This window comes from Macaca nemestrina, chromosome 12 (assembly GCF_043159975.1).
Source record: "Macaca nemestrina isolate mMacNem1 chromosome 12, mMacNem.hap1, whole genome shotgun sequence".
NCBI classification, from domain to species: Eukaryota; Metazoa; Chordata; class Mammalia; order Primates; family Cercopithecidae; genus Macaca; species Macaca nemestrina.
In genome coordinates this window covers 4,506,461-4,526,083 of record NC_092136.1, presented here as the reverse complement: position 1 = coordinate 4,526,083, position 19,623 = coordinate 4,506,461, and the positions used below count along the sequence as shown (strand labels likewise).

The 19,623-nt window shown below is 54.6% G+C and overlaps 1 protein-coding gene across 10 annotated transcripts in view; it reads left to right on the top strand.

The window, feature by feature from the left end:
- The window catches only part of LOC105469731 (anoctamin 1), a 218,809-nt gene that overhangs the window by 174,261 nt on the left and 24,925 nt on the right, over nucleotides 1–19,623 (top strand). For 7 of the 10 annotated variants that reach the window (XM_071074119.1, XM_071074118.1, XM_011721181.3 and 4 more), the window contains 7 exons: nucleotides 5,777–5,859; nucleotides 9,104–9,175; nucleotides 11,601–11,678; nucleotides 12,646–12,720; nucleotides 16,869–17,070; nucleotides 17,331–17,442; nucleotides 18,598–18,655. In XM_071074119.1, the coding sequence (XP_070930220.1) occupies nucleotides 5,777–5,859; nucleotides 9,104–9,175; nucleotides 11,601–11,678; nucleotides 12,646–12,720; nucleotides 16,869–17,070; nucleotides 17,331–17,442; nucleotides 18,598–18,655 (680 nt within the window). The remainder of the gene's footprint in view (nucleotides 1–5,776; nucleotides 5,860–9,103; nucleotides 9,176–11,600; nucleotides 11,679–12,645; nucleotides 12,721–16,868; nucleotides 17,071–17,330; nucleotides 17,443–18,597; nucleotides 18,656–19,623) is intronic. The other 3 variants (XM_011721186.3, XM_011721184.3, XM_071074124.1) reach the window with 1 other exon arrangement.

Genomic DNA, 19,623 nt, shown 5'->3' with positions numbered 1-19,623 from the left:
AAATGGGGCGATACAAAATGTAGCTTCTGTCCTGTGCTGTGCCTCTAAAGGGGACACATGGAGATCCCCGCGACCAAGCTGGGCTGTAAGAGCGGTCCTCTGTCAAGCCCTTACAGAGACATGGGCCCCACCCTGAGCACCGCTTGTGGATGAAGTCAGGGACACTATGATAGACCCTCTCAGGCAGGCACTGGTAACAAGCCCATTTCTCAGAGACTGAGGTTGGCAGCAGTGTGGTCAGCTGCCCACGCTCATCCCGATGAGATCCCACGTAGACCTAGAGTCTTTCGCTCACCTGCTGCCTCTGTGGTGGAGTTTGGACGCCTCTGTGAGGAGTTTGTGTGTCTCTGTGCTGTGAAAATCAATGTGGGAAGGGACCATAGCCCAACCACCTGCTCCCGTCCGGCCTGGCTTCTCGCTCGCTGCCACCCTCTGTGCTGTGTGCTGTGGTGACTCCTGGGCTCCAGATTTCAGGGGGATGGGCTTGTCCCTTTGACCACCTTGTAAGGCTGCCGCACTCAAGGCCGTTTCTTCATTGTACACTCGTGGGTGGGAAACCCCGTCCCTGATACCAGTTGATCTGAGGCCTGGGTCCAGGTTTCTGCCCTTACTTGATGAGTCCCCTGACGTCTCAGAACCTCATCTATGTGTCTATAAAATGGAGTGCGTCATCCCTGCGTGGAGGGGGCCGGGGCAGGATCCGAGGGGATCAGGCATGAGAAAGCACCGTGCCCAGCGCCTGGCGGCAGCTGGGTAGTATACAACATTTGTATGAGGTGGTTGGCACATTGGCAAGGAGGACCAGGATTGGGGGCCTCAGAGGGCAGGAATCGGAACTTGTGTGGGTGAGGAGGGAGGACTCGGGAGCAGGAGAATTGCTTGCAGAAGAGGGTGCTCAGGGTCCCTGCTGCCTTCGCTCACCCCGCTAGAAGGTGGTTCTTCATACTGCTCACAATACCAGCTTTGAGGACCGGCCACCAGGTGCAGCACGAGTCTTCACATCTCCTTTCCTGCGGGCGAAGCCTAGACTCTACAGCTCCACCCCGACACTCAGTGCCCACAAAAGCCAGACAATAGGGCGTGGTGGGGTCTGTGGCCAAGTGGAAACGCATACCCAAGTTTTGACAAAGGAATGATCATTGCTCAGCCGCAGCCTTCTGCTGCCAATGCTTCTGGCTTTTAAAGGAGAAGCAGGAAAGGCATAATTTTTATGTCAAATGTCTATATTTTTTAAACGTGTCTGAGCCAAACAAGCCACGTCTTTGTATCATCTCCACCGTCCACCCCACCCCCAGCCACCAGGTTACATTCTAGGCTCCAGTCTGGGTCCTGGTCAATCTACAGACAAGACACCTCCAGGACAGGGCCTCTGCTTCTGTCTGAAGACACAGTACAAATTTTAGAGCAAGAATACCATGGTTCAATACCAGGTGCGGTGGCTCACAACTGTAATCCCAGCACTTTGGGAGGCCAAGGCAGGCAGATCATTTGAGGCCAGGAGTTCAAGATCAGCCTGGCCAACATGGTGAAACCTTGTCTCTACTAAAAATACAAAAATTAGCCAGGCGTGGTGGCATGCACCTGTAGTCCCAGCTACTTGGGAGGCTGAGGCAGGAGAAGTACTTGAACTCAGGAGGCAGAAGTTGCAGTGAGCTGAGATCACACCACTGCACTCCAGCCTGAGCGACAGACAGAGACTCCATCTCAAAAAAAAAAAAAAAAGAATACCAGGGTTCAATACCAGCTACCAAGCTCTGTGACCTTAGGCAAGTTGGTTAACCTCTCTGTGCCCCCATTTCCTCATCCATAGATGGTACACTTTAATAATCAGACTTGTGGCAACTACAGCTATTGTTTCCTTAAGGAAAGTTAAATATCTGCACAGAGAGTTGCTCCAGTATCGTGGTTCCGAAGACTCGAGTCTGAGAGAATGAGGTTCAAATGCAATGGCTGCTGCTCCCCTGCAGCTGACCCTGGACACAGCACTCTGAATCTCAGTTTTGTAAATGGTTTCCACTTTGTCAGTCTGTGAATGGGAATCATCCTGCCTGCCTGTGGTCATTATGAAGATGAGATTAACTGATGTCTGTAAAATGTGAGTGCACGGATACGTCCTCATTAACTGGTGACTGTTGATACGCTGCAAGCTGGCGAGTGCAGAGAGGGCGAGCCGGGGCGGCAGTGGGGTGAGTGTCATAACGGAGGCCAAGTCCGGGAAAGAGGAGGAGCTGGGGAGGCCGGGACGGGGAAGGTGCATGAGTCACGGTTCTCTGGAAGGACAGAACTAACAGGATATTGTACGCATGAAAGGGAGTTGATTCAGGAGAATCCACGACTCACACGATCACAAGGTCAAGCCTCACAATAGGCCGTCTGCAAGTAGAGGAGAAGGGAAGCCAGCAGTGGATCAGTCTGAGTCCCAAACCCTCGAAAGTAGGAAAGCCGGCAGTGCAGCCTTCGGTCTGTGGCCAAAGGCCTGAGAGCCCCTGACAAACCGCTGTTGTAAGTCCAAGAGTCCAAAAGCTGAAGAACTCGGAGTCTGATGTTCCAGGGCAGGAAGCATCCAGCACGGGAGAAAGATGAAGGCCGGAAGACTGAGTGAGTCTGCGCTTCCACGTTCTCCTGCCTGCTTTTTCTAGCCGTGCTGGCAGTAGAGGGGATGGTGCCCACCCAGGTTAAGGGTGGGTCTGCCTCTCCCCCTGACACTGACTCAAACGTTAATCTCTAGCAACACCCTCACAGACACACCCAGAAACAATACTTTGCATCCTTCCATCCCATCAAGTTGACACTCAGTACTAACCATCGTGGCAGGTAAACAGGCCAACTCTGCAGGTGTGAGTGGAGCCAGCCCTCCTGGGCAGTGCTCAGCCCCAAAAAAGCGTCGTAAAAGGGCGTTGTTACCCTGGGTGGGCAGAGGAGGACAGAGAGAGGCAGCTTTCACAGCCCAGTGGAGGAGTGGCTGGGGGCCTTGCAGACCAGGCAGAGACCGGGAAACGGCTGTCCTCCTCCACCGCTCCACAGCAGCTGCAGGGGCCAAAGGACATATTCAAAGAGGCAGAGACCTCCCCGCATTGCCTCCTGGGGAGGGTGCCCACCGCAGACAGGCCACTCCCACCGTCTGCCTCCTGAGAGTCAGGGGCCCCCGGGGGTTGGGGGCCTCCTCCTGGGCCCCCGTGGCCCCCCTCACCTGCCGCAGCCATGGCACTCAGTGCGTGTCTGCTGAGTGGCTGGGTTTCCGGCAGGTGTTTCAGCGATAGCCATTCCCTTGCCTGCTCAGCTCTGCATCTTGGGAAGCCACGTTCCCCAGGCTCCCTAGCTCTCCCTCTTCCTAGTAGGTTCAGCCAGTGGGAAGTCCTTTTGGGAAATCAGAAGGCGGGAGGGAGGGAGCAGCCGAGATATTGCTCCCCATCTCCCTCCACTTCCTGGGACATCCCCAGCAATGACTGTGTCTTCTCCAGGCTCTGACTTCCTCCGGGGAAGCGCTTCCTCCGTGATCCCAGCTTCTTCTGGGCAGCTCCAATTTCTGACTCCAGCATGGGCGCTGAGCACATCCTACTGTCCTGCCATCCTGAAACGGATGCCAGCTCCTGCTGTGGGTCATCTCTGGGTGGTCCCACCATCCCCCATGTGGCTTCTCAGCTTTTCCATTGCCTGTGCGAGCAAGTCCCAGGATTACATTACCCTGCTGTGAAAGACCTGGGTAGGGGGGTCCTATTTCCAGGCTGGGCCAGTTGATAGAGTTGCCATCCTAGACAAACCGCTGCATGCTCGGAAGCCCCATTCACACCTCGCCTTAATGGGAATGGGGTGTGTTATGCATAGACTCACGTCCTCTGAAACAGGTTCACACTCATGACTTCCGTTCTTTCCTGCCACACGTCGCCTTCAGTTAAGGGCCACGTTTAGAGGCCGGGCGCGGTGGCTCAAGCCTGTAATCCCAGCACTTTGGGAGGCCGAGACGGGCGGATCACGAGGTCAGGAGATCGAGACCATCCTGGCTAACACAGTGAAACCCCGTCTCTACTAAAAAAATACAAAAAAACTAGCCGGGCAAGGTGGCGGGCGCCTGTAGTCCCAGCTACTCGGGAGGCTGAGGCAGGAGAATGGCGCAAACCCGGGAGGCGGAGCTTGCAGTGAGCTGAGATCCAGCCACTGCACTCCAGCCTGGGCGACGGAGCCAGACTCCGTCTCAAAAAAAAAAAAAAAAAAAAAAAAAAAAAGGGCCACGTTTGTGAATTCACTCTGCACGTTCACCGTCACACAGCCCATTTTACTTGCACATCAGTGCTGCTGCTTCTCGGATAAGCCATTTGATCCCTCTGAGCCTCAGTTTCCCCCTCTGTAAAATGGAGAGGATGGGAATAGTGCCTACCTGCTATGATCACTGTGAGGCTTAAATAACACTGATGCTTCCTCACTGATACTCCAAGTCTGATTATTAGAAGGCACCATTTTACAGATGAGGAAACAGAGGCACAGAGAGGCTAAATAACTTGCCAAAGGTCACAGAGCTCAGTGGCTGGTGTTGAACTCCGGTAGTATTGCCCGAAAATTTGTACTAAGCATCTTCAGACAAATGCAAGGACCCTGTCCTGGAGAGGTCTGTAGATTGACCAGCTCCCAACAGTGCCTGGCGTGGAACAGCTCGAGAATCGTGAGCTCTGAGGAACTCTGTGGCCTTCCTGTTACTCTGCCCCTCAGCCTCTGCAGATTTTCTTTTGTAGGGAGAAGCGATCAGGGTAAACGCTTCGGCCAGGGGCATCTCCTTTTGCAAGCTGTGTGCTCACAAAAGTCAGTCATTCAGTGCCTACTCAAGCACCTGTCTGTCCCAGGCACCTCTGGGAACTGGGGACCCAGGGGAACGAGGCCCCATCCCTGCCCCACACACAAGTCATGGGATGGGGATCCTGATGGAAGGCAGCACTGACACCATAGGCAAGACAGACGCAGGCTGAGGAAGCTCCCGAGAGGAGCTGGGTTTTTCTCACACTGAGGGGGATGATCAGTGGCTTCCTGGAGGAGGCGGCATTTGAACCATGCTTTGTCTGTTGGGAATATGAAGCCGAATGCAGCAGCCGCCAGTGCAGTTCAGCAGGCAGACTCCTGGGGTGGTTTGAAGCCCGAGTGAGTGAGTGGCCTGGGCTCACCCCTCGTTCCTCCTGACCTCCAAAGCGGGTTCCCCAAGAGCAATGGGGCAGGATGGTTGAGACACGGGCTCTGGGACCAGGCTGCCCATCCCTCACTAGCTGGGTAACCTTGGTTGGGACTGGAGTGTCCCGTGCCTCAGTTTCCTCATCTGTAAAAAGGGAGAATGACGGTTCCTGCCCCACAGGATTGGTGGGAGGGCTGAACACATGAATTCAGATAAAGTTCTCAGCCCAGTACATCACCCTTGCTCACCAAACACCGATAAAAAAAGAAAAGAATGCCCTGGCTGGGCGCGGTGGCTCACGCCTGTAATCCCAGCACTTTGGGAGGCCAAGGCAGGTGGATCACCTGAGGTCAGGAGCTTGAGACCAGCCTGGCCAACATGGTGAAACCCTGTCTCTACTAAAAATACAAAAATTAACTGGGTGTGGTGGCTCATGCCTATAATCCCAGCTACTCAGGGGACTCAGGCAGGAGAATTGCTTAAACCCAGGAGGCGAGGTTGCAGTGGGCCGAGATCGCGCCATTGCACTCCAGCCTGGGCACAAGAGCAAAACTCTGTCTCAAAAAAAAAAAAGAAAATGCCTTTATTCATCGGAGATTCTGGTTTTGCCCCTGCCCGCAGCTGCCACCTTCATGGAGCACTGGAAGCGGAAACAGATGCGGCTCAACTACCGCTGGGACCTCACGGGCTTCGAGGAGGAGGAGGTCAGTGGGTTTGGCGCCTTGCACGTCACGCCCTTCCCCCACGTTCCCCCTGCCCCAGGACCTCCTTGGGACTTACACGGAGGCCCGAGGTCAGAAAGCGCTCCTGGTTCAAGCTGAGGCAAGGCCGCCCCCCGCCCCCCGCCCCCCGCCTGCCTCGCCGCTCATCACCCTGGTGTTCTGAACGCCCTCCGTGGCCAGAGTGACCATTCCCTGTCTGCTGAAGTGTTCTCATCCCCATGCTCACGTGGACACGCCAGCCACCAGCGTGGTCTCAGGCGCATGCCAGGGCTCACCACACTGACCTCATCGCGTCTGGGGGCTGCCCGGGCTGTCGGCACCACCCGTGGAGGTGGAGAGGGAATGGACACTGTCCATGGGTCTCCCAAGGTGGCCGTGAGCATCTGCCTCCCTGGGTGCCAAGCCCGCATTCCCTGGGGCCAGCTCTGTGCCTGCAGCCGGGCGTGGCTGACAAGAGGGAACGGATCCTTGACTAACGTAGAGGGAAAGCCAGTGTCTGGCATCTTCATGCTCCAGAGAGAGGGACATTCAGTATTACGTGGCCCCTGGGATGCCGGGTGAACTGTACTCCCAGGGATCCCAAGTCCAGCAGGAATTCCCTTCAGGGTAAGTGGAAATGAAAAGGAGTAACAGTCCCCACAATTAGCCTTGGTGCACAACAGAGGTGACCTCATGCACACGCTGTAAGGTGCAACCACGCTGACCACTATTTAATGTTATAAAACATGCTCCCCACTTTTTGGGAGACAGGGTCCCCCTCTGTCACCTAAGCTGCAGTGCAATGGCATGATCATAACTCACTGCAGTGTTGACCTCCCGGGCTCAAGCCCTCCTCCCATTTCAGCCTCCCAAGTAGCTGGGGCCACGGGCACACACGACCACGCCTGGCAAATTGTTTAATTTTTTGTAAGAGTCAGGGTCTTGCTATGTTGCCCAGGCTACACATGCTCCTTTTAAAAAGAGAAACTTTTCATGCATTTTTATTGTAATGTGGACATTTCTTTTAAAAGATATTTTTCTTTTAAAGGATTTTTTTCTTTAAAAACTTTTTCTTAACTTTTCTGTTGTATTTTCTCACACAATCTACTCCCTCTCACACTGAACCCATGGGCCACTCTTCAGCCAAATGTGCCAGCTTCGGGCTGACAATATTGTCAACAGACAAGGGGACTAGAGTTTTCTGGGAGAGGCACGGCAGCTCAGAGGGTACAAGACGGGCCTCTGCGGCCAGGCTGCCAGAGTTCCATCCAGATTCGGCAGCAGCCTTGCTGCATGACCCCAGGCAGATTGCTTAACATCTCTGTACCTCAGTGTCCTCACTTGATGGCATTTGTAGGGTCTCAATGGGTCAATAGATATAAAGCACTTAGAACCTGACCCAGCACACAGTGCCCCGTAAATGGCTGCCCAGCTTGTGGCCACTGGGCCACACCTTTACCTGCCCAGATAACAGCCTCCACCCTCTTCCTCAGCCGGTCTCATTATCCTGTCCACAAATGACTAGGCGGAGATCAACGCAACCTGTTCACGGCACACAGCTCTGCAGGGCAGACCCGGGACACAGCCAGAGCCCTGTCCGTGGCGGGGGCTCTCTGGGTGTTCTCTTCCTTGCCGTTTCAATTAGAAAGATTCAGATAGAAGAAAAAAAAAGCAGTCGCTGTCTTGTTCAGGAGTCAATTTCAAATGTCCTTTCTGTGATGTCCCTGTGGCTGGGGAAAGTTGGCAGTGAGCTCCAGTCCCCTTTGCTCAACCCCTTGGGGTCCCATTCCCTGATCTCCTGACCCCGATGGTTTGGGATCTTGATTTTGGGGGTGACAACCGAAGTTACTGGGCACACACAGTGCCAAGGGGCCTGAATGAATTTCCCACAGTGAGCCACTTGCACCCCCCAGCAGCTGGTCAGGGCCTCCTTTGGGAGTAATAACTACAGGCGAACGGGGCCTCCCCTCCATATAGCCTGAACCCCGGACTTCGGTACTGAAGCAGGACACTTGTGTCCCATCATGTGGCCCATGTATCCCTTAGCTGAGTCTGAGACATTTCAGTCCAGCACTGAAATTTGGAAATTTGGGGAATTTCCAAAACCATGGGAAAGGCCACAGCTACAAAGGCCACAGCCCATAGTCACCCTCAAGCAGCAGTGAACCTTAAAGGAACCCAGGATCACCCACCCATCCCAGCTCACCTGCATCTTTTACCTTCATCCTAGTTCTGAAGAAAGTTGTCTTTAGGGCCGGGCACGGTGGCTCACGCCTGTAACCCCAGCACTTTGGGAGGCCAAGGAGGGCAGATCACGAGGTCAGGAGATCAAGACCATCCTGGCTAACATGGTGAAACCCCGTCTCTACTAAAAATACAAAATATTAGCTGGGTGTGGTGGTGGGCGCCTGTCATTCCAGCTACTCGGGAGGCTGAGGCAGGAGAATCACTTGAACCCAGGAGGCAGAGCTTGCAGTGAGCCAAGATCACGCCATTGCACTCCAGCCTGGGCAAGAGAGCAAGACTCCATCTCAAAAAAAAAGAAAGTTGTCTTTAGTGGACAGGTCCTATTTCTAAAATAACAACCTAAATAATGACATCTTTGTGTTTTTGTTTTTACTTTTCTGGTTCCCTGAAGGAGGCTGTCAAGGTTTGGAATTTTTTGTCGCTCCTCTATCTTCCCACGGCCTGTCTCCCTGGGAGAGGGACCTTCTCTTGCACCTAATCTATTTCTACCATGCAGTTCCCGCAGTTTCTCCACGCAGGCGGGGTCTCTGCTTTGCCTCTACCTCCGGTCTCTCCTAACCCATTCTTCCCTTCCAGCACCCTTCGCTGACCTGCTCTGAGCTCCCCAAGGCCTGGCACCTCTGGGCTGCCCGCGCTTGCCGACACGTACTGCATCTCTTCCGACCCCCACAGCTCCTCCGTAGAATGTTCTAAGGGCCAGTTCATGGCTGGGTGTTCACTGCAGCCTGGTACAGGTTTCTCCACCTCTAGGAGGACACAGAGGCCAGACTCGGTGGCCCTCTCAATGGGCTGGGGTTCCCCACAAGCGGGATAATCCTGGGTCACTATCCAGACGACAGACGGGGGGATTACATTGGAAATATTCTCAGCAGCCAACTATGAACTGGACCCAAAGGGTGCCCGAGGCTAATCCATGGACTGATTTGCCAAGTATGCTGACGCTGAGAAGCTCAGACTCACAATTAACAAGGCCTCCGTCTTGACTTGGTTTCATTCATAGGATCATCCCAGAGCTGAATATGAAGCCAGAGTCTTGGAGAAGTCTCTGAAGAAAGAGGCCAAAAACAAAGAGGTATGGTGGCCACTGCAGGTTAACTTTCCCAGCAATAAAACACTGTGTTCATCAACAATGTAGACCTGGGATCAGCCCAGATAACAAAGATTGTAGGCAGTGTAACCCCGTGTTGCAGCTGCTCAATTCTGCCATGGTAGCATCAAAAGGAGCCATAGACAGTAGGTAAACACATGGGCCTGTGTTCCACACACTGTGTTCCAATAAAACTTTATTTGCAAAAACAGACAGGGGGCCAGATTTGGCCGAAGGGCTATAGTTTATCAAACCTCCTGTAGATCTCTGTCTTGATGTATCCTGAGGGTGATCTCAAATTTCAGCAAGCATTTCAACCACAAGAACCATGTGGCTTTGAGGCTTCAAAGTTTTTTCACAGTACACCCCTCCTGTTCTATGTCAAACAACGAAACAGAAGCCTTTGCCAAACCAGCACCCCTGAGCAAATGGCCAGTTCCTTGTTTCACTCAGACTGTGAGAATGAGGGTGAGACATGTTTTGCAATGTTTTTGAGGTCATCATCTTTTTATAATAATTGCTCTTCTTTTTCCCCAAACGTCTCATTCAAATTAAGTCGTATGTGCAGCCAGGATTCTCGAAGACCTCCAGAGGTGCTTGCCAGCTTTGTTTGTTTGTTTGTTTGTTTGTTCATTTGTTTGTTTGTTAAGACAGAGTCTCTCTCTGTCGCTCAGGCTGGAGTGCATGGCGTGATCTCGGCTCACTGGTGCCCCCGCCTCCCGGGTTCAAGTAATTCTCATGCCTCAACCTCCCGGGTAGCTGGGACTACAGGCGTGCACCACCGTGCCCAGCTAATTTTTTGTGTTTCACTGTGTTGCCCAGGCTGGTCTCGAACTCCTGACCCCAAGAGATCTGCTTGCCTTGGCCTCCCAAAGTGCTGGGATTACAGACGTGAGCCACGGTGCCCAGCCAAGTTTTTTTAATGGTGTTTTTCACATGATATGGGACAAGCAGGCATGGAGTTCCTGGCCTTGTCAGCCTCTAACGGAGGCTGGAGATGCCTGCACTGAGGGATGAGGGCAGTCGAGGGAGCTCTCACAGGTCCCGACCTCGTGTCATATCTACATTTTCAGCCTTGGGGACCGATCAAGACAAACCCCTGGGTTTGTCTTTCCTTGTCGATGTGTCAGGGGATAGTGCTCCACAGGTTCAAAGTGGTCGGGGGTTGCAGTTGCCAAAATCCCATCTGGAGGGTAAAGTGGGTGCTCTAGAAAGCCTCCTCCCAAGGCCCAGCTCTTCAAACACAATGAGAATTTGGGGTACAGCTCGGTCCTCCTATAGCCAGGAAGTACGTCTTTTTAAACACCCCTGAGGATCTGAGCAGGACTCAAAGGTGTGCAGAATACAACCATAAAAGCAGGAGTTATCGCCCTAAAATAGACTGTCTGTCTGACTTAACTCATCGGACATGCACGCCGGGTGCCAGCTGCCCTCTGAACTGGCCCTTCAGGCCCTCTGCCCCTCATTCCCTCCTGGGAAAGCAAAAGAATGCCACCATCTCTAGGGCCCTGCAGGCGTCCGGCGTGTTTTCAGGGCAGCGTCCCGGCCCCCAAGCCTGGGTGGAAATGTCAGTGTGTGGCCCCCAAGACAGCCCACCCTGTAGCTGTGTGGTCGCACCTCTTAGAGTGAGCATGGGTGGGTATTCCACTCCTTCCTGAGGGGGAGAAAAGGGCTTTGTGGTACACACTATGTCTATTTAAGGCAAGGGACCTAACCAAGCCACAACAGTGCATCTGGGCAACGGGGGCCGAAAGGAAGCCACCACTTGGAACAGGGTCCGTCTGCCTCTGTGGCCCGTGGCTTGCCTTCAGCCCACGCTCTCTGATCACATGAAAGCAACAGAGGCATGGGGGTTTATTTTTGCAGAGCTCAGAGGTACCCCCAGGCCCTGTCTGCTTCTGATGGGCCGTACCCTTTATTTCCTCCTCCATTCCATTTGGCTCCCAGCGGCTGCCCTCTGGTTTTGATTTCCCTCCAGCTATGGCACTGAATTCATTTATGGATTCATTTGTGAAAAGAGGCCCACCACCTAATTGGCACATGAGCTTGGGCTTCTGGGTGTGGCTTCCTTCCTGCTGTCATAAGATGCTGGTGTTGGCCGCTACCTCCCGCTGGAATCCAGCTGCCCTCTGCGAGGTGGGGCGTGACGCGGTCCAGTGGAGGGTGCCTACTGGAGTCTCTCCTGTCTCCACCACCTTGGTTACAGATGTTCTTTCCCAACGTGGGTCTCTGCCATCTCTTATCTGTTTAAAATGCCCAGAACCCAAGTCAGCCTTGGCAGTGAGCTTACGGCTGGCACCGGGAGGGGCCAGCCTGCTGCCAAGATGGGGACGGTTCCCTGGGCCCCGCGGTCTGTGGCCCACCTCCCGCTTCACCGCACGGTGCTCTCTTTCCCCCCACCCGCCCTCAGAAGCGCCGGCATATCCCAGAGGAGTCAACAAACAAATGGAAGCAGAGGGTTAAGACAGCCATGGCGGGGGTGAAATTGGTACTTTTCTATTTTGCGGGCAACGCGCGTCTTGACTGTTTGCAGGCAATCAAAGTCGATTGTGTTTTTCTTCAACAAACTGTTGTTTTTTTGTTTTTTTTTTTTTAACATTCACATCCATGTTTCTCTGTCTTCCTTCGGCACCCAGCGAGCCCGGCGTGTTGCGATGGCACTGCATGGCTGTGGTGGGTCTGCGGTGGCGGGGGCGGGGGGCTCTGGCTTGATTTGGAGCTCGTGAAACGTGCTTGTCACAATTGCCTGCAAGCGATTCTTGGTCTTCTCGTTAACACGCATGCCACCCACCCCTGGAATGAGTGGCCTCCGGTGTCGCGCCCCTGTCCGCATTCCGTGACCTAATACATGCATTTTCCCATGGAAGAAATCCACCTCCATTTGAAACGTCCCGGGTTAGTGATGAGCTTCTACCTAGGGTTTCTCCAGACCAAGCCAACCTTGGGTGCTGAGAGCCTTCGGGCCATGTGTCACCACAGACGACGTTTGAACTTGTAGTGCTAGCTGCTTGTTTCAACTTGCTCCACAAAGGAAAAATAACTATTATGGTCTGGGTGGCACTGGGAAAACATCTTCCATCTTCTAGACTTAGAAGTGAGACTTTTAGCTGAAGACATGGACTCCAGGTCCAAGTTTCTCCCAGACGTGGATCCAACAGTCTTTAGAAAGGCAGCTGGCATTACAATGCCCTGTACGCAGAGGAATCACAGTATTTAACGGCTCTTAGTCCCGTTATCCTGTGACATAGGTGATAAACCCCCAAATGCTTCTTGGAACCCTATGTGTTTGCCCTGGCTCATCACCTGTGGGCATTTTTGAAGGCTTTTCTGAGTATTTCTGTTGTTCAAGTTGTCCCTGGGCCCACGCACACACACACACACACACCCACGCTGACACACAGACATGTCTCATCGTGATGGTTCCAGCCAGTGACGGGCATCGTTTTGTGTTGTAGACTGACAAAGTGAAGCTGACCTGGAGAGATCGGTTCCCAGCCTACCTCACCAACTTGGTCTCCATCATCTTCATGGTAAGTTCCAGAAGGTTAAGGCCAGAGGAAGTCAGGGGAAACCGCAAGGAAGTGATTGGCATCAGCTGGGCGTGGTGGTTCACACCTGTAATCCCAACACTTTGGGAGGCCGAGGCAGGCGGATCACTTGACGTCAGGAGTTCGAGACCAGCCTGGCCAATATGGTGAAACTCCGTCTCTGCTAAAAATACAAAAATTAGCTGGTGTCGTGGTTCATGCCTGTAGTCCCAGCTACTCAGGAGGCTGAGGCAGGAGAATCGCTTGAACCTTGGAGGCAGAAGTTGCAGTGAGTAGAGATCACGCCATTGCACTCCAGCCCGGGGGAAAGAGCAAGACTCTGTCTCAAAAAAAAAAAAAAAAAAAAGGAAGTGATTGGTGTCCTCCAAGACCTGATTCAGCCTTTCACATGGCAGTACCATTGGTCCCAGGGTGCGCCGGCCCCATCTCCTCAGGGCAGTGGGTAGGTGGGGAAGACTCACCACTACCCCTGAAATGGGAAGGGACCAGGGTTCCAAAGTGACCCCCAGTGGGGGCTTCACATGCCAGCAGGTACATGAGATGATTTCAGTGGTCCCTGATACACAGCTTTCATTTTGAGAGACATGATTTTTTAAGTATCTAGTAATTCAAGCCTGGGATTCAAAGATACCATTTAAGAAGAAACTGAAGACTTTTTAAGAAAGCCATTAAATTGGCTGAGTGCAGTGGCTCACACCTGTATTCCCAGCACTTTGGGAGGCTGAAGCAGGAGGATTGCTTGAGCTTAGGAGTTTGAGACCAGCCTGGGCCACATCGCAAAACCAAAAATACAAAAAGTAGCTGGCGTGGTGGTGTATGCCTGTGGTCCCAGCTATTCGGGAGGCTGTAGTGGGAGGATTGCTGGAGCCTGAGAAGTCGAGGCTGCAGTGAGCTGTGGTTGCATCACTGCATTCCTGCCTGGGCAATACAGCGGGACCCTGTCTCAAAAAAAAACTGTTTATTTTGTGACCAAACATGACTTGAGCCCTGATACAGGCATCAGCATTAAATTAAGTAAAACCAAATTTTAAAAAGTTTTTAAAAAGAAAACTATTAAATACATAACACGCAGACAGGACACGATAGTGCTACTCAGGGGACCGCAAGTCTGTGACGCGCTTCATGGGCAAACATCTTGTGGCTTTTAGGGGATTTCAATCCCAGGGATTTCAATCCCCAGTGGATTCGGCCTTGGCCGCATACTAGCTGTGTTTCCATCACCCAGCAAGGGCTTGGAGCCAGCTGTGGTCATGTTAGAAATGACCCTGCCCTTGTCCAGTCTGACAGCTTGAAGGCAGCGCCTCCTGCGGCCACCAAGCCCAGAGACCTGGTACTCGGAGACCCAGGTTGGCAGCTGTGCACTGAGGCCCTCACTGGAGTGTCTCATTCAGTCCTTGCCACTGGCCAGTCCTGGTACCATCCCTCTCCTGCTGACACAGAAACTAAAGCCGGAAGACTGCACCCTCTCCTCTGGTGCCAGCCAGAGGCGGTGGCCGTGGTCACCATGTAGTCACTGGCATATGCCTGCAGAAACCGGTGCCAGTTGAACTGCCTGCTCCAAGATCCATGCCATCCCGTAGGAACTTGGAGAGACAGAGGCAGGGGGCTGTCTTTGTTTTCTGGGTTGAGTGAGGGGCCAAGGGCCCCCGATCGAGTCATGGAAGCAGCGGGAAGATCCAGTGTCCCCTCACGCTCTCAGGTACAGTAAGAGGGACCCCGGCCGACATAAAGAAGTCCAGAGCAGGGTGGTCTCAGCGGCGGGGCCTGCTCCTCCCCCTTACCTGGGGAAGGAGAGCCCCTCAGTGGGAGCTGGGGGCTGTTGTGCTCTCCAGTGACTTGGTGGGAGGGCACCTGGCCTCGTGTTGAGGGGATGTGTCCCCTCTGGCCAGGCGCCAGGCGAGGGGGCTGGGAGATAGCCGGAGGCTCCCCATCCCTCACCCAGCAGAGGCTAGCCTGAGGTTCAGCCACTCCCACTGCAGAAGCAACAGCATTGTCACAGAAGGGCCAGTGAGGGGCCGGGAAGGAGGTGGCCGTCTAGGGCTGGTCTGGTGGCCTCACGATGCCATCAGAGTCACTGGCTTCTCTGACCTTCTACTCGCCTGTCCTAGGAGTAGGTCCCCTCTTGGTCACAACATGGCTGCTGCACCTCCAACATCACTTCCACTCTCCAGGCTGAAAGAAGGGGAAGGGCGGGGGAAGAGATGGGCCAGGGGTGGCAGGCCCTGTCTGAAGGTGCTTTCGCAGAAGACCTGCCACACCTCTGCTTGCATCTCATTGGTCAGAACTGGTTCAGCCTCTGCTGGGAGGCTGAGGAATGAGCACGCACTGCCGTCTCAGCAAGGCAGGATGGTAGAGGAAAGACAGAGAGGACATTGGATAGGGAAGTAGCCGGCTCTTTTCCCAGCCTTGACATCCTGGTAAACCCGTCAAGGGCTTCATAGGGTTGAAGAGGACACGGCTTTGTCTTCAACTTGGGAGTTTCATTCAGTGAACAAACATTGGCTGAGCACCTAGGATGTGCCCCCTCATGCCCCTGGTCCTGGAGATGCAGGGGAGATGGACCAGGGAGACTGGAAGGGAGCCTGCCGCAGGGTGTGCCTGTTGTGGGCCCGACTGCCCCGTGGCAGGGCAGGGGACGTGCCTGCTGGGGTGGAGGGCCTCCCCCGCTGAGTCTCCCACAGGCCCGGTGCTCCACCTGCACCTCCGCATGCTGGCACGGGGACAGACGTCCTGGAGGCCTCTTGGCAGGACCGAGGGCTTTTCCAAGGAAAACCCTCATTCCCCGGAACTGGCCAGGGAGGGGTCCCCACGCCTCGCAGCAGGGCTACTCCTTCGTCAGGGTGTGGTGAGGGCTGCAGGCGTTTTCCTGGACAGGGTGTGGTCACCATGTGTTACTGGCAGATGCCTGCAGAAGCCGGTGGTAATGGCCCAGAACGTGAAATGAGAGCTTTTCTAGGTTTCTGAAAGCTGCGGACTCCCTCTGGGGCAGACAGACCCATCCCACGCTGCAACTGGGAGACACAGAGGGCAGCCCCAGGCCTCCTGGGTCTGTCCTGGGAGCCACCCGTGACCGTGCTAACAGGGACAGGACCTGCCCTCTGCACCGTTGCATGGGAGCAAATGTGCGATTTCCTGGAATGCGGGGACACAGGGTGACAAGACAGAGCCTGTGTCCTGTGGGTGGTTTCACGCCTAGGGGAGGAGCCTGACTTTGCTCTGTGCTTCTCCTACCCAGCCCTCGGTCCATCCGTCCTCAATGAGGGCTCAGAATGGGGCATCCACACCCCTGGGCAGGGCAGGGCAGGGCAGGGTGAGGGAGCCCAGACAGACAGACAGACAGCAGTGTGTGGAACAATCTTGTTATTGTAGCCAGCTCCCACCACGGTTTCTCAGGCAACCGCCAACCCAAGTTTTATGGAATGTTCTGGTCCCACGGTAGGTTTGGCAAGAGGAGGAGCTCGCTCTGGTGGGGGAGCTGGAAGGGAGCTGCTGGCTGGGAGAAGGGACCCAAAGCAACTCCAGCCAGACCCAAAGCCCTGCCCCATCCCAGGCAGCACCCGCCTCCTTTACCAGGGGAGTCCCCAGGAGGTGGCTGTGAGGGAGGCACACCTCAGCCCTGCACACCATGTGAGGATGTCCCTGAGCTCACCATGGGTTGGGGGAGAAGCCCCTCCCAGCAGTCAGCCTGCTCTGGGAGAAGCCTCCCGCTCAATCAGCCTGCTCTGGGACCAGCCACTGGCCTGGTGGCCATACTGTGTCCTGGGCTCTGCTTGGGGACCGTGCTTGGGCTCGAGGAAGATGGTAGCGCAAAGATCTTGTGAACTGCAGGCTTGGGTAGACCGCCTGGTAAATCCCAGCTCCTGAGCTGGGTGACCTGGCCTGTCTACGTGATCTCTCTGAACCTCAGTGTCCTCTTCCTTGGAACAGAAACTAGCCCCTCGTCCATCTGTCTCTAGTTAATGCACAGAAAGTGCCTAGCATTTGGCAGGTGCTCAAGAAATGTCAGTCCTTGTTTTGAAGCAGAAGAGCAGGAAGGTTGGGGGACAGCTGGGCTGAGGGAGTAGATGGGGCAGGCCCAGGAAGGTCCTGGGTGGGCCCCCAACCAAGAGTGCCCCTTCCCCCCCCTGCAGATTGCAGTGACTTTTGCCATCGTCCTTGGCGTCATCATCTACAGAATCTCCATGGCCGCCGCCTTGGCCATGAACTCCTCCCCCTCCGTGCGGTCCAACATCCGGGTCACAGTCACAGCTACTGCGGTCATCATCAACCTAGTGGTCATCATCCTCCTGGATGAGGTGTACGGCTGCATAGCCCGGTGGCTCACCAAGATCGGTGAGTGCCCACATTCCAGGTACCCATGGCCTGGACTCAGGCAGCCGGAGTCGCCTGCCTCTTGCTGTGCACCCTTGAGTTTGTTGCTTAACTTCTCTGGGCCCCAGCTCCCTGGCTCTGAACGGGGATCCTGATCACAGGCCCTGGCGCGCCTATGAGAGCCAACTGAGTGACGGTGTCAGTGGCCAGCCAGAGACTGGACCAGGCTGTTGGGGGCCATCCCAGCCACAGCCTCAGTATCATCCTACCCCTCCCTCTAGAGGTCCCGAAGACGGAGAAAAGCTTCGAGGAGAGGCTGATCTTCAAGGCTTTCCTGCTGAAGTTTGTGAACTCCTACACCCCCATCTTTTACGTGGCGTTCTTCAAAGGCCGGTAGGGACATCTTCAGCATGTTCCCCACCTCGCTTCTCCCAAGTCCAGGGGAGGGCTCTCCCTCCCCACAGGCGGGGGGCACCTGGAGCCCAAGACAGGGCAGACACTGTGGCACCTGCAGCCGATGAGGGTCAGGGAGAAGGCCTGGGCCCTGCTAAGGCTCCAGAGCGGCCGGACCCTGGGCAGCAGGGAGCCCAGGCAGTCGGGACCTCAGGCAGTGAGGATGGGGCAGTGAGGACCCGGGAGTGAGGCCCCTGGGCAGTGAGGACCCCGGGCAGTGGGGACCCCGGGAAGTGAGGGGTAGGGAGGAGTCCACAGAGTGGGGACAAGGAGAGAGGAGGGCGTGGAAGTGTGGCTGCTGGCCACTTGAGCCCTCTTCACAGCTCCTGGTGGGGTGAAACCTGCCCCGCCTGGACCCTCTGGAGCCATCCCAGGCTGTGGTGGGGCCTGCGGCCCACCCACAATGATGCCCCCACCTCCACCGCCACTCCCGCAAGGGGCTGGCTGGTCTCATCTCAGAGCCCCCCAAAAGGCCGCCTCCTCCACATCATGTGATTCACCAGTGCCATGCCCGCCCTCCTGGCCCAGGTTCCCAGGGCCCTGCCAAGGGGTCCAGTCCTCGCTGAGTGCATCCAGGATGGAGCAGGCTCTCGGAAGCCTCCACACCCCACACCAGCCCCTAGAAGGCTGAGAGGCTGTCTATCCCCACCCAAGGTGGCCTTTGGCCACCACCTGCCCCAGCTGCCCGAGGTCCCCAGAGTGCTTCTGTGCCAGCTGTCCACGGACATCACTGTGCCAGCGGCACGTCCTGAGTCCCGGGGAAGCTAGCGCAGCAGCTTACAGTCTTCAGACCACGGTGGTCTTTGCCTTAATGCCCCGCTGGGCCCCCTTCCCACTGCCTCTCAGTCTCATGACCTCTCACTGAAGAAGTTCCTTTTTCTGACCCATCTCTGGGTTTGGGAATCCAACCTTTGACCAGTGAAAACCACTGTGGTCATCTTTTAGCAGATGTGACCAGGCAGGGAGAGCCACCTGTAGATACCCTTGAGGCTGGGCCTGCAGGACTCACACGCCGCACAGTCCCCACTTGGGGGTCTCTCCCGGAGCTGAGCTAGGGGCTCATCTTCTTTCTAATGACCTCCCCCATCGTTTCAGGTTTGTCGGACGCCCGGGCGACTATGTGTACATTTTCCGTTCCTTCCGAATGGAAGAGGTAACCGAAATTTTATTCGTTTCTGGTAGCCCCTTGTGTTTTGCTTACGATTTGTCTACACCGTGCTTGGGAGAAGCAGCCGCAGCATATTTGTTCAGCAAAGAACAGTGGTTTCTTTCCTTCCTGCTGGGAACTTTTCTGTTCCCCTGACGTGGTGGGGTGGGCTTTGATCTTATTTGGTGTGTTCATATAGAATCACCTAGAAGGGTAAACTCGCTATAGAGTTTATGAAAGAAAAGCAGGACATCTGGTTTTTCTTTTCATTTCTTTTTTTGTGAGACTGAATATTTCTCTTCTGGTTAAGATGAATGAATGAAGGCTGGGCGCAGTGGCTCATGCCTGTAATCTCAGCACTTTGGGAGGCCGAGACTGTTGGATCACCTGAGGTCAGGAGTTCGAGAGCAGCCTGGCCAACATGGTGAAACCCCATCTCTACTAAAAACACAAAAAATTAGCTGGGCGCATTGGTGTATGCTTGTAATCCCAGCTACTCAAGAGGTTGAGGCATGAGAATCGCTTGAACCTGGAAGGTGGAGGTTGCAGTGAGCTGAGATTTCGCCACTACACTCCAACCTGGGTGACAGAGCAAGGCTCCATTTCAAAAAAAAAAGATGAATTAATGAGGACAAAACAGAACTTGGCTACCTTTGTTTGTTTGTTTTTTTAGCTAGACATTGAAATGCTTGTCTCTTTACCCTCAAACACCACGCTCGTGGCATTTCACTTCTGCCCAGCGATCCTGGCCACAGAAGGTCTGGTTGTGCCAGCCTGGTTCAGCCTCTGTCACGGCCCATGGACTTGCTCCACTGTCTGTTTCACAACCAGGGGCTCCATCAGACCAAGCCGGGGCTTCAGGGCCTATCAGTGGTTCTGGTCTCAACATTTCCAATCCACAGCGTAATTCAGCTTATCAGAAAATAAGAGGGTGGGTCTTCTTGATAAAGACCCTGTGAAACAAGGTATCGAGG